The sequence below is a fragment of the Moschus berezovskii genome, chromosome 11 (genome assembly GCF_049115385.1).
Source record: "Moschus berezovskii isolate FMDL1 chromosome 11, NW_MosBer_1.0, whole genome shotgun sequence".
Classification (NCBI taxonomy): Eukaryota; Metazoa; Chordata; class Mammalia; order Artiodactyla; family Moschidae; genus Moschus; species Moschus berezovskii.
The window spans coordinates 33,776,242-33,790,357 of record NC_142470.1 but is presented as its reverse complement, the minus strand read 5'-3'; the positions used below and the strand labels follow the sequence as shown (position 1 = coordinate 33,790,357).

Below are 14,116 nucleotides of genomic sequence, written 5' to 3'. Positions count from 1 at the left end.
TTAACCATAGAAATCCATGAATTATGGATTGAGTACAAGCTAATAATAGTTAATAAACTGCACTGATTGTTAATCATTTCAGATGTAAGCAAGTTCAAACTGATGTTTCTGACTTTTTACAATTACTCTCCAAATTCTTGACTTCTAAATCATCCATGATTTTAGGAATAAAAAGCAGGACAGTCATAAAGAACCAATTTTGGTTCCCAACTGGGTTCACTGATTAAACTGTTTACTGCTCATACCAACTTTCCAGATATCTCTTAAATGAAAGGAACACATTATCATCCTTTAAGAACTCAGGGGAGAGAAAAGAAATGTCAAGTTTCTTCTCTCAAGTGTCTGTGTGGTATTAATATGGTATGGAGGTCAGTCCCTTGCTGAGGGGTCTCAGGACTCAACCATGTTTAGCTGTAAGTCTCTATGGGAGCAGGATCCGTTGTGGTCAACATGTGTTCTACCAATCCTGCAGATTTCTTTAGCAATGGCATTCCAAACCTCTGGGCAGTCACTTAAGCACAAAACATAAAACAAAAGATCCCAATTATTAAAAACTGTTAGTCACTCAACAAATATGAAGGCAATCAAAATAACTACCTTCAAATACAAATGTGGGACTCACTGACATTTGGCATTTTTAAATAACAGTTAAGAGAAGGGAGAAGGCTTCCCAGCCTGATCCTTTCTGCATCTGTCACACAGTAGGAGCTCAGTAAACAAGGCAAAGGAGAAAAGGCAAGATACATCCATTTGAATGCAGAGTTCCAAAGAATAGCAAGGAGAGACAAGAAAGCTTTCCTCAGGGATCAATGCAAAGAAACAGAGGAAAACAATAGAATGGGAAAGACTAGAGATCTCTTCAAGAAAGTAAGAGATACCAAGGGAACATTTCATGCAAAGTTGGGTACAATAAAGGACAGAAATGGTATGGACCTAACAGAAGTAGAAGATATTAAGAAGAGATGGCAAGAATACACAGAAGAACTACATAAAAAAGATCTTCATGACCCAGATAACCATGATGGTGTGATCACTCATCTAGAGCCAGACATCGTGGAGTGAGAAGTCAACTGGAACACAGCTAGTGGAGGTGATGGAATTCCAGCTGAGCTATTGCAAATCCTAAAAGATGATGCTGTGAAAGTGCTGCACTCAATATGCCAACGAATTTGGAAAACTCAGCAGTGGCCACAGGACTGGAAAAGGTCAGTTTTCATTCCAATCCCAAAGAAAGGCAATGCCAAAGAATGCTCAAACTACTGCACAACCGCACTCATCTCACACACTAGTAAAGTAATGCTCAAAATTCTCCAAGCCAGGCTTCAGCAATACATGAACCGTGAACTTCCAGATGTTCAAGCTAGTTTTAGAAAAGGCAGAGGAACCAGAGATCAAATTGCCAACATCCGTTGAATCATCAAAAAAGCAAGAGAGTTCCAGAAAAACATCTACTTCTGCTTTATTGACTACGCCAAAGCCTTTGACTGTGTGGATCACAACAAACTGTGGAAAATTCTTAAAGAGATGGGAATACCAGAGCACCTTACCTGCCTCCAGAGAAATAAGTATGCAGGTCAAGAAGCAACAGTTAGAACTGGACATGGAACAGACTGGTTCCAAATTGGGAAAGGAGTACATCAAGGCTGTATATTGTTATCCTGTTTATTTAACTCATATGCAGAGTACATCATGAGAAATACTAGGCTGAATGAAGCACAAGCTGGAATCAAGATTGCTGGGAGAAATATCAACAACCTCAGATATGTAGATGACATCATCCTTAATGGCAGAAAGCAAAGGAGAACTAAATAGCCTCTTGATGAAAGTGAAAGAGTTTAAGTTGGCTTAAAACTCAACATTTAGAAAACTAAGATCATGGCACCTGGTCCTATCACTTCATGGCAAATAGATGGGAAAATAATGGAAACAGTGAGAGACTTTATTTTGGGGGGGCTCCAAAATCACTGCAGATGGTGACTGCAGCCACAAAATTAAAAGACGCTTGCTCCATGGAAGAAAAGCTATAATCAACTTAGACGGTACATTAAAAAGCAGAGACGTTACTTTGCCAACAAAGGTCTGTCTAGTCAAAGCTATGGTTTTTCCAGTAGTCATGCATGGATGTGAAAGTTGGACTATAAAGAAAGCTGAGTGCCAAAGAATTGATGCTTTTGAACTGTGGTGTTGGAGAAGACTCTTGAGTCCCTTGGACTGCAAGGAGATCCAACCAGTCCCTCCTAAAGGAAATCAGTCCTGAATATTCATTGGAAGGACTGATGCTGAAGCTGAGACTCCAATACTTTGGCCACCTGATGAGGAGAACTGACTCATTGGAAAAGACCCTGGTGCTGGGAAAGATTGAAGGCGGGAGAAGGGGATGACAGAGGATGAGATGGTTGGATGGCATCACCAACCTGATGGACATGAATTTTAGTAAACTCCAGGAGTTGGTGATGGACAGGGAAGCCTGACGTGCTGTAATCCATGGGGTTTCAAAGAGTTGGACACATCTGAGTGACTGAACTGAACTGAAACATCTTCAAATGTTTGCACATATGGATGAATAAATACAAACTACTCTGCATGTTTATTTAAGTGGCAGTATACAGTGACTCCGTCAGTGACAAGAGGAACAATTTTCCTCTGGGAACTAGTTCACAGCAACTTGTCACTTCACATGGGGAAGTTGCTCTTACTCTCCCCCTATTAATAAGACCATGTCTCCATTTGTATGTGTACAGTCTCCAAAGTACAATTATACCTGTTCTCTTATTTGATATTATAAGATAGATAAGGTAGATTATTCCACCCTATTTTACAGATGAAGAAACTACAAAATTCAGGGATTAACAGCTAATAAGCAGGAAGGCCTAAACTATAAATCTTCTGAGTCATCTTGGAACATTTTTGTGAAATGGATCATTTTGTTTTAAACCAGACTAGGAATCCTCTCCTGGCCCAAACACAATCATGGGCTACTTATTGATAGATCCAATATACTGAAATTGTTATTAATATAAGGTCCTCCAATACACATTTCCCTGTCTTCCAGTTAGTGGCAGACATATTCTAAGGTAATTAATCCCCAATGAGTCAAACTCTTTATAGAAATAATACAAAAAATGAATCCCTTCCCCTTCACTGTTCATTCACTCCCTTGATGGTAGAACCTGTCACTTGCTTCTCATTGACAGAATACAGTGAAGGTGACTGATGTCACTGCCTTGACTGAGAGAATATTATAATTTTTTTTTTGGCCATGCTGAGAGGCATTTGGAATCTTAGTTCCCTGACCAGGGATGGAACCCAGACCCTCTGCGTTGGGAGTGCAGAGTCTTAACCACTGGACCACCAGGGAAATCCCAAGAAAACATTATACACAATGGTGATGAGATGCCATTTCAATAATTCATTACCTAGGACTCCATTTTAACAGTTTGAAGAAGAGTTTTCTGTTGACCTTAAAGAAGCAAACAGCAATGACATGAAGTGCCTATGGTGACGGCCATGTGGCCAGAAAAGTGGGCAACCTCTAGGAGCCAAGAGCCTTGGCAAAACAATTAGAACTAAATTCGGCACGAGCCTGAATGAGGACCCAAACTCCAGATGAGAACACAGAGCCAATGACGCTTGCATGGCAGGCTGGTGACACATAAGCAGAGAAGCCAAGTTACTGGTACCCTGACTCACAGAAAAGTGGGAGACAATAAATGTGTGTTGTTTTATACCACCAAATCTGTGGTAAATTTGTTACCCAGCAATAGAAAACTAATATCCAATACTGAAAGCACTACACCGTCCTCTTTTCTAGTATAAGAGATACCCTGAGGCCCCTATCCACAAAATCAAGACTACCTGATGCTTGAGAGCTAACACATGAACATTACAGTAATACAGCTTCTTATTTCTTTACATTCATTTCTTGGTTTATTAACTGCTCTTCAATACAATGGAATATTCCTTTGATGAGGTGCTTCTCAAAATGTAGCTGCCAAACTGAGTGCAAATTCTTGCGCCCTACCCTTAATATATAGAATCAGACAGCCTGGGGGTGGAGCCAGCAATCTGTCTTTTAACAAACGCTCCAGGTGATTCTGAAACACTCAAGTCTGAGGACCACTGCTCAGGTGAAAAGAAACATGAATGCCACTTCCGCCAATTCCTCAGCTAAAGGACAAGCCACATCATCAGCTTAGCACTCAGAGTACTGGAGTGGGTAGCCGTTCCCTTCTCCAGCGGATCTTCCCAACCTAGGGATCGAACCCAGGTCTCCCACATTGCAGGCAAATTCTTTACCAGCTGAGCCATCAGAGAAGCCCCAGAATACTGGAGTGGGGTAGCCTATGCCTTCTCCAGGGGATCTTCCCAATCTAGGAATTGATCCCAGATCTTCTGCACTGCAGGCAGATTCTTTACCAGCTGAGCTACCAGGGAAGCCCTAACCTCCTGATAGCAACTTCAAATACTGCACTGCAAGTAAAGACAAGGTATAATGAAATTCAGCAGGTATTCACTAAATGCAAGGCACTGTCCTAGTAATAATCTACTAAGAAAGAAAAACACCAAATCTAACTGAAAATGAAAAAAGGGGAGGCATTATATTAACCCTAGAACAGAAATTTAAAGTTTCTAAAAGTACTTTTCATGGATCACAACCTTGTTGTGGTGAAGGGGCTTGTGTAACTCAATGAAAGTATGAGCCATGCTGTCCAAGGCCACCCAAGACAGACAGGCCATAGAGGAGTTTCTGACAAAATGTGTCATGCAAGGATGGTCACAATGACAGACAGAAATGGTAAGGACCTAACAGAAGCAAAAGAGATTAGGAAGATGGAAAAGATTACACAGAAAAACTGTACAAAAAAAATGACTCGGATAACCACAATGGTATGGTCACTCACCTACCACCAGACATTCTAGACTGTGAAGTCAAGAGGCTCTTAGGAAGAATTACAAAGCTAGTGGAGGTGACAGAATTCCAGCCAAGCTATTTCAAATCCTAAAAGATGAAGATGTTAAAGTGCTATACTCAATATGTCAGCAAATTTAGGAAACTAAGCAGTGGCCACAGACTGGAAAAGGTCAGTTTTCACTCCAATCCCAAAGAAGTGCAATGCCAAAGAATGTTCAAACTACTGAACAACTGTTCTCATTTCACATGCTAGCAAAGTAATGCTCAAAATCCTTCAAGCTAGGCTTCAGCAGTACGTGAACCAAGAACTTCCAGATGTATGAGCTGGATTTAGAAAAGGCAGAGGAACCAGAGGTCAAACTACCAATAATCTCTGGATCATATAGAAAGCAAGGAAATTCCAGAAAAAAAAAACATCTAGTTCTGCTTTGTTTACTACATTAAAGCCTTTGACTGGGTAGATTACAACAAACTGTGGAAAATTCTTAAAGAGATGGGAATACCAGACCGCCTTATCTGCCTCCAGAGAAACCTGTGTGCAGGTCAAGAAGCAAGAGTTAGAACCGGACATGGAACAACGGACTGGTTCCAAATTGGGAAAGGGGTATGTCAGGGCTGTATACTGTCACTCTGCTTATTTAACTTCTTTGCACAGTACATCATGCAAAATCACAAGTTGGAATCAAGATTGCCGGGAGAACCTCAGATATGCAGATGACACCACCCTAATGGCAGAAAGTGAAGAAAAACCAAAGAGCCTCTTGCTGAAGGTGAAACAGGAGAGTGAAAAAGCTGGCTTAAAATTCAACATTCAAAAAGCAAAGATCATGGCATCCAGTCCGTTTATTATATGGCAAATAGTTGGGAAAAAAGTGATAACAGTGACAGAATTCTTGGGCTCCAAAATCACTGCAGACGGTGAGAGTAGCCAGGAATTTAAAAGACGCTTGCTCCTCAGAAGGAAATCTATGACAAATCTAGACAATGCATTAAAAAGCAGAGACATTACTTTGCTGACAAAGGACCATACAGTCAAAGCTATGCTTTTTCAAGTAGTCGTGTACGGATGTGAGAGTTGGACCATAAAGAAGGCTGAGCATCGAAGAACTGATGCTTTCCAATTGTGCTGGAGAAGACTGTTGAGAGTTCCTTGGACTGCAAGGAGATCCAACCAGTCAATCCTAAAGGAAATCAACCCTGAATATTCATTGGAAAGACTGATGCTGAAGCTGAAGCTCCAATACTTTGGTCACCTGATGCGAAGATCTGACTCACTAGAAAAGATCCTGTTGCTGGGAAATACTGAAAGTAAAAGAAGAAGGCAACAGAGGCTGAGATGGTTGGATGGCATCACTGACTCAATGGACATGCTGCTGCTGCTAAGTCGCTTCAGTCGTGTCCAACTCTGTGCGACCCCATAGATGGCAGCCCACCACGCTCCCCCGCAATGGACATGAGTTTGGGCAAACTTGGGGAGATGGAGGAGGACAGGGAAGTCTGGAGTGCTGCAGTCCATGGGGTTACGAGAGTCGCAACTTAAGACAATTAAGACAATTAAAACATGACTTAATGACTGAACAACAACAAAAGTACTTTTTATCAATACAAGAACTGCATCCACAAAGAACATGACTCAGTGGGCAAAGAGATGCCAATTCCATGAATATTGTCATTTACATCTGCTGACGAGTCAGACAGGTAGTGAGAGGAGATTGGAGAAGAATTAGAGCAGTGAGACAAGAACAAGCAGGTCTCGATGACAAACATGTTTCCTTGCTAGACTTTATCCATCATAAACAAGAGATGAGGAGATAAGACAAAAGGAGGGACTGTCTAGTGAAGGAAGCTGAAATCCTTGCTGAGGACTCTGGATATCAAACACATGAAAAACACATGGGAGGCACTACAGATGCTCAAGGAGGAGACTGGCGTTTGAAAAAATTTACTTACTCTTCCTTAGCTAAAACATCCTTCCTCTTGGTATAACTTTCTGGCATGTGAGTACAAGTATATATGCTATATGTCAATTAGTGTTCACAAGCAGAGAAGTACAAATGCCAAGGGCAAGGAAGTAAACTTACCTAACTGCATTTATTAACTATATCTGTTTGCTTCCTTGCCCATATGCCACCTAACTGAGTTACTTGAAGGCAGGAATTCAAGCCTAGCTTAATTCTGCAGTTGAAATGCCACGTCTGAGCCAGAGCAGGCCCTCAATAAATGCTTACTGGATAAACAAAACCAAACTGCATGAACCAGTAAGGATGCAGCCAGATTCCCCTTAGCACAACCATAAGGATGTACGAAGCCTTTCTTTTCCACCTGAATTCACAATTATCAAAGTTCCTGTAAATGGGCTATTGTTTACAGCCAAGTTAATTAATTACCACGATAGCAGAAACCAATTCATCATAAAATTATAGTCTTGATACCAAACAAGATATTTCACAGAACACTTTCTCTCTGAAGCAAAATGATACAAGTTGAAACTAGCTGCTACACTATCAATTAAAACTAAGCCTTCTTTAGGTCAGATAGGTAAACCACAATAGAAGTTTCACCCTTAGATAAGTGGAAACATTCTTGAACTCAAGATAGGATAGGAAGAGAGCAGGAAGGATAAGCCTGGTGAGAGTGAAATCCCTCAACATAACTGTTTAAAGGTACATTAATAAGCAGCTGAGAACAATGGAGGTTTATTTTCACATTCAAAATATGAAAGTATCCTTCCAGTTTCCTGGAAATGCACAGCTCCATTTTACCATACTTCCAAATGGTTTTTATTCTTCTACATTTTCATTCCTTCAATAAATATTTGTCAAATGCCTACACTGTTCATGTGCTAGACCTTGGTCATGTGCAATAAGAGAGCTGTAGGATTTGCCCTCCCAGAGCTCATATCCCAACAGAGAGGGTGGACACTCAACAAATTATGCAACTGTTTAATAAGGCTGGGGAGACACAACAAGGAACACAAGTGTTAAGAGATCATGTAACACTGAATTCATCCCATGCTTCCTTGTGCTCTCAAAATCAATTGCCTTAACACTTTCTTACTACCGAAACCTAATTACTACTCTACGTGTGCACCCCTTTCAGGAGTTATTCTGAATAACTGCCAGGTTTTCAACTGTAGCTCTCAGATGTACCTCTGGGGAAGATAAATTAAACTGGTTCAAAAGTAATTCTTCCACCAGCTGCTTTGATGAAACAAATTTTTCTCTACATCTCTTTGCTTTAATATACAGAGTCATGTCAGGGAATCTCTTTTGGGCGTTATGAATCTTCACCCATTTATAGGATGATCTTCTTCAAAAGCTGTTTTAATTCAATAAGCATTTACAAAAAGCCCACATAATGGAACATGTGATCTTCAGGAAGAGAAGGTCTCCAGGTACAATTTACATTCCAGGAAAACAGACCACACAGATTTTTTTTTTGCCCTCTGGAGTCATATTTTTTAATATGAACATAGTACTGAATAAAGAACCTTCTGCTAGAAGAAGTTTATAAATTTGTGCCATGCACTCCCCACACCCACTTTTTTAAAGTCTGTCTCATTATAAAAAATAAGATCAACAAACTATGTTTTAGTGAACACTGGACGTTTGCTACATTGACCTTTGCTTTCCAGGATGATAGGAAATCTGCTGTCAGGCACAGGAAGTGAGTCAGACAATGGAAGGGGGAAAATAGGAACGGAAAAATCACACTAAAATTTCCTATAAATCTAGGAAAGACTACTTATTTAAAAGAAAAAAAAAAGTAGATTCCCTATCACGGACACTGCTGCAAATAAAACAGTTATTCTGTTGGCACTTACCAGAAAGCCAGACCCTAAAATGGAAGAAAAAAATTTTTATGTCAATATTTACAGTGCAAAAGAGAGAACAGAAAGGGGAAAACAAGAGGTATCTGGGTTAATAACCTTCTTCAGTGAAAGCCTTGCACTGGGTTAAATTTCGACTTAAAATTTTCAGGCAAATCAGTATCTCAGTTCAAAACGGTATGGCATAATATTGCTCAAATTCAGAGGAATGCACTATGTCCCGTACAGTTATTCCAGTTTGACAAGACCCACTGTGATTTTTCTGTTACTCTTTCCACAAATGTTTACTGGATGCCTCTGCACAGAAGTAATGGGGAGACACCTAAAGAACTAATCTCATAAAGGAACAGAGGGTGCTCTAAGAGCATACTTGAGAGGTATGAGATATTTAAGGAATGCTTCTCTGAGGAAGTAACATTCAAATTAAGATGTGAAGATGAGGGACTTCCCTGGTGGTCCAGTGGTTAGGACTGCAATGCAGTGGTTAGGCTGCAATGCAGGGGACCAGGGACCTCAGTTTCCACATGCTGAGGAGCAACTAAGCTCTGAAACTGGAGATCCTACATACCACAACTAAGACCCAATGCAGCCAAATAGATGAATAAATAAATGTTTTTCAAAAAGATGTGAAGATAAACATAAATGGGTAGCTACATTCCTGGCAGACATAACATTACTTGAAGATCTGAAAAAAAGGAAATGGGAGAGATGGCAACTGATGCTGGCAAGAACAGAGAGTGACAGCCATGACATGAAGCTGATGACACAGACAAGGGCCAGATCACAGAGCCTTGCAGATCACGTTCTCGATTTGAGGACTTCATTCCAAGAGCAAAGGGAAGACAGTGGAGGATTACAAGCAAAGGAGTGATGTGACCAGATATACACTTTTTAAAAAAGATCATTACGAAGCAGAGAAAAAGGACTGGAAGGGCAAGAGTGGATGTTAGTAAGCAACCAAATCAAGCAGTATTGAACTGTAACCCAAAGTATAAGATAAATATTCATGAACTTATACACATATAAGTAAATCATTGAATAGATATACACTGGGGAGAAAAGATAACTCTTCCATGAAGAAGTTCAAATAAAACTACATCAATATTCTCCCTTCAAGGAGGTGAAGTATAACTCTCCATCCCTTAAATGAGGTCTGCATAGCGACTTTCTTCCAAAGAGGTTAACTTTACAGGGAGAAACCTGACAAACACTACCTCAGCAAGGGAATCAAAGTCATCAACGGTAATTAAGTCGCGATGATGACATGTACTCTTAGGACAATGAGAAAGGCACTTCAACCCCATAATCCTGTCTAATCATGAGAAAAACATCAGACAAATCCCAGTTGAGAGGCATTCTACAACATACCTGACTGGAACTCCTCAAAACTATCAAGGTTATCAAAAACAAGACTGAGAAACCGTCATAGCCAAGAGGAGGCAACAGACACATGACAACTAAATGTTATGGATTATGGATGAGAGCCCAGAACAGAAAAAGATCATTAGGTGAAAACTAAATATGAACTTCAGTTAATAATACTGTGTAAGTGTCAGTTCGTTTTAATTGTAACAAATGTACCATAAGATGTTAATAACTGGGAAAATCGGATGTGGGGTATACGGGAACTCTGTACTACCGTCACAATTTTTCTGCACATCTGTTCCAAAAACCATCCTAAAATTAAAAGATTAAAGTATATGTGGGGAGAGTGGTGACAGCCATCTTTCTCGTTTAGGCTAAAATGATGGAACTTACAGGACCTGGTGATTCACCGGGCTCGTGGGTGGGGTAATCAGTAGTGAAAGCGGCACAGGTAGCGAGGATGAAAGGTTACTGCCCAGATTTCGGGCTTGGACGACTGACTGGAGTCATTCGCTCATTAAGGGAGCAATGGAGAAGAACGTTACCTGAAGGAAAGATAACGACCAGCAGGTCCGGAGGCCCATTATGTACCAGGCGCTTTCCAATGCTCATTTTGCAAGGTAAAAACTAGTATTTAGCCCAACGCCAAATAAATTAGATTTGGGTATCAGATCCAGTATCAGGTTTACTTGAGCTCCAAAGCCCGCGCTCTTTTCACTACACAGTTCCAGGTTCTGCCCGTGCACATGTACCGGCATTGGCCGCCCAGGTGCTTCTTTTCTGGAAGTGGAAGCGGGAGCATCTGCAGTACGGCCCCAGCAGTCACTCCCCTTCCCCCGGCCTCATCTGCCAAGAGATTCTCTCCATCGCCGAAATTGAATGCAAGAGAGGCGAGTAAAAGCTTCATTAAAATAAAGACAAGACACCACAGAAGAGAACTGCATCACCTCTCAAGGAACTAAAAGTAATAATAACAGAGTAAAGAAGCCAAGGGAATTCTCCCGCTCCACTAAGGAAAAGGCAATCCTCCGGGAGGGGGCCGAGTCGGAGCGGCGGGCCTAGGATGCTCCCACGCTCCCCGACCCCAAGCCCCCAGCACTCGGCAGGACCCCCGGAGAAACTGCCGCCAGTCTGCCCGGAGCCACGCGGCACAAGGTGACACGAACCACGCCGGCCCCTCAGGCGCCGAGGAGAGGCCGGGACCAACAGGGCAAGGGGCGTCCGCGGGGCCCGCGCTACCTTGTACTTATCAAAGCCAGCCAGCTGCTCCGGGCTCACGTATTCGTAACTTGCCATGACGACCCGAACACGAGCGCCCAGTCGGCAGCGACTCTCCACTACGAGATAGGAAATCAGGAGCACTACACCAGCTGGGCAGGACTGGGAGGACCCGGGAGGGCAAAGAAGCTAGAAGAGCCGCGCTCCGCCCACCGCGCACGCGTACCCGCCCCCGCCACTTCCGCCGCCTCTCAGCGCGCAAGCGCAGTCCTCACTTCTCCCCGCCCACCGAGGGAGGGGCGCTAGCCGGCTCACGCGGGGGCCCCTTCACCGTCTCAACCAATCAACGTGGACCTGGGACCACTAAGTCCCGTCTTCTAGGCCTCCTCGTCGCTTTATTCGCTAACGTCAAAATTGGTGAGTTGAGGTAAGGAAAGAGGGGAGGTGAAAGGTCAGTTTCCCAGGAGGCTTTGTTCTTCGTCCCTGGGGAGTGCCGGTGGCACGGCGGAGTCTGTGCGTGGGTAGAGATTTAGGGGTACCGTTTTAGTCTCGGGAGGCAAGGCAGAATGGTTGTGTGCGAATCAGTTAAGGAGTTCCTCAGAAAAGAGGACTTAGTCCTCCTAAGTCGTAAAGTAAAAGCAGAAAAAGCATCTGTGCCCAGCCCGCTTCCAGCTCGTTGCGCGGTATGCTGCACGCAGTGACTTAATGACTGTGACTTGCTGTAGAGAATCCGGTGAGAGGCTGTTTGCAGTTGGTAAAGGGGCGTGAAAGGGCGTTGGAGACAAGCCCCTTGGGTCAGCGTTGTTTGTAAATTTTGAGCACAAACTCCGCTCTATTCCAAATGATGATTGCTCTTGTCTTCCAAGCAGAGGCGTTGGCCTCTGACTCTCTTGTTTAGTCGCGTCCCACAATTTTTGCAACCCCGTGGACTGTAGCTCGCCAGGCCCCTCTGTGCATGGGATTTCCCAGGCAAGGATACTGGAGCAGGTTACCATTTCCTTCTCCGGGGGATCTTCCAGACCAGGAACTGACGCCGTGTCTCCTGCATTGCGGGCTTCCCAGGTGGCGCTAGTGGTAAAGAGCTAGCCTGCCAACGCTGGTAGACGTAAGAGACGCGGTTTCGATCCCTGGGTCGGAAAGATTCCCTGAAGGAGGGTATGTCAACCCACTGCAGTATTCTTGCCTGGAGAATCCCAGGGACAGAGTAGCCAAGAGTCGGACACGACTGAAGCGACTTGGCAGGCACGCCCACATGGCAGCCAGATTCTTTACCACTGAGCCACTTCAGTTCAGTTCAGTTCAGTCGCTCAGTCGTGTCCGACTCTTTGCGACCCCATGAATCACAGCACGCCAGGCCTCCCTGTCCATCACCAACTCCCGGAGTTCACTCAAACTCATGTCCATCGAGTCGGTGAGGCCATCCAGCCATCTCATTCTCTGTCGTCCCCTTCTCCTCCTGCCCCCAATCCCTCCCAGCATCAGAGTCTTTTCCAGTGAGTCAGCTTGTCGCATGAGGTGGCCAAAGTATTGGAGTTCCAGCTTTAGCATCAGTCCTTGCAATGAACACCCAGGATTGATCTCCTTTAGAATGGACTGGTTGGATCTCCTTGCAGTCCAAGGGACTCTCGAGTCTTCTCCAGCACCACAGTTCAAAAGCATCAATTCTTCGGCGCTCAGCTTTCTTCACAGTCCAACTCTCACATCCATACATGACCACGGGAAAAACCATAGCCTTGACTAGACAGACCTTTGTTGGCAAAGTAATGTCTCTGCTTTTTAATATGCTATCTAGGTTGGTCATAACTTTCCTTCCAAGGAGTAAGCGTCTTTTAATTTCCTGGCTACAGTCAGCATCTGAAGTGATTTTGGAGCCCAAAAAAATAAAGTCTGACACTGTTTACACTGTTTCCCCATCTATTTCCCATTGGGGATCCTTAAATGCGTTTGCAAGAAGTTAGTTTATATGACTGAAACCAATTGTAGAAAAAATTAAATCAATAGCGTGTATCAGTCTAGTAAATAATAGTAATAGTTGATTGTACTATTACTAATAGCATAATTATTAATTGTCCTTCCATGTGGGGAGTTTTACATAGCTTATCACCAACCCCTGTCACAACACTGAGACAGAAGACACTTTCCCCACTTTGCAGGCTAAGAAACCAAAATTCAGATGACCTAACCTGCCCAGGATCACTGAATTACACAGCTTGGAAATGGTCGACTCAACAAGGAATGTGGTCTTTGGTATGGAAAACCTTCACCTAAGGGAATCTCTCAATCTCTCTGGGACTCTGAAGCAAGGACAATTATTTTGCGATCTCATGTTCTTTACATTCATTCATTCAACAAATACTCATTGAGGACTCATATATATCAAGCATAAGTATTTTATTGTTTCTGCATATGTCTTACCTTCTAGACTTTAAGATTCTTATGAAGTAATAGGTGTAAAACTATCATCATACTTGGTGCATGGTACATGATCAATAAAATTGGTTGCTCTTCTTCCTCACTTGCCCTCAGGGGAGGAATTTTATCTTAATAAAACCTAGTTTTCCACATGTTCCATAGACTGTTGTCATTGAGTCACTAAGTCGTGTCTGACTCTGCAACCCAGTGGGCTCTAACTCACTAGGCTCCTCTGTCCATGGCATTTTCCAGGCAAGAATACTGGAATGGGTTGCCGTTTCCTTCTCTAGGGGATCTTTCCAGACCAGAGATCGAACCCATGACTCCTGGTATTGGCAGGCAGATCCTTTATCACTGAGTTACCAGGGAAGTCCCATAGC

The 14,116-nt window shown here is 42.9% G+C and overlaps 1 protein-coding gene across 1 annotated transcript in view; it reads right to left on the bottom strand.

The window, feature by feature from the left end:
* Positions 1 to 11,532, bottom strand: part of SELENOI (selenoprotein I) — a 42,887-nt gene extending 31,355 nt beyond the window's left edge. The window contains exon 1 of the mRNA XM_088841240.1: positions 11,346 to 11,532. Within this exon, the coding sequence (XP_088697366.1) occupies positions 11,346 to 11,402 (57 nt within the window). The 5' untranslated portion in view covers positions 11,403 to 11,532. The remainder of the gene's footprint in view (positions 1 to 11,345) is intronic.
* Positions 11,533 to 14,116: the final 2,584 nt, after the last annotated feature.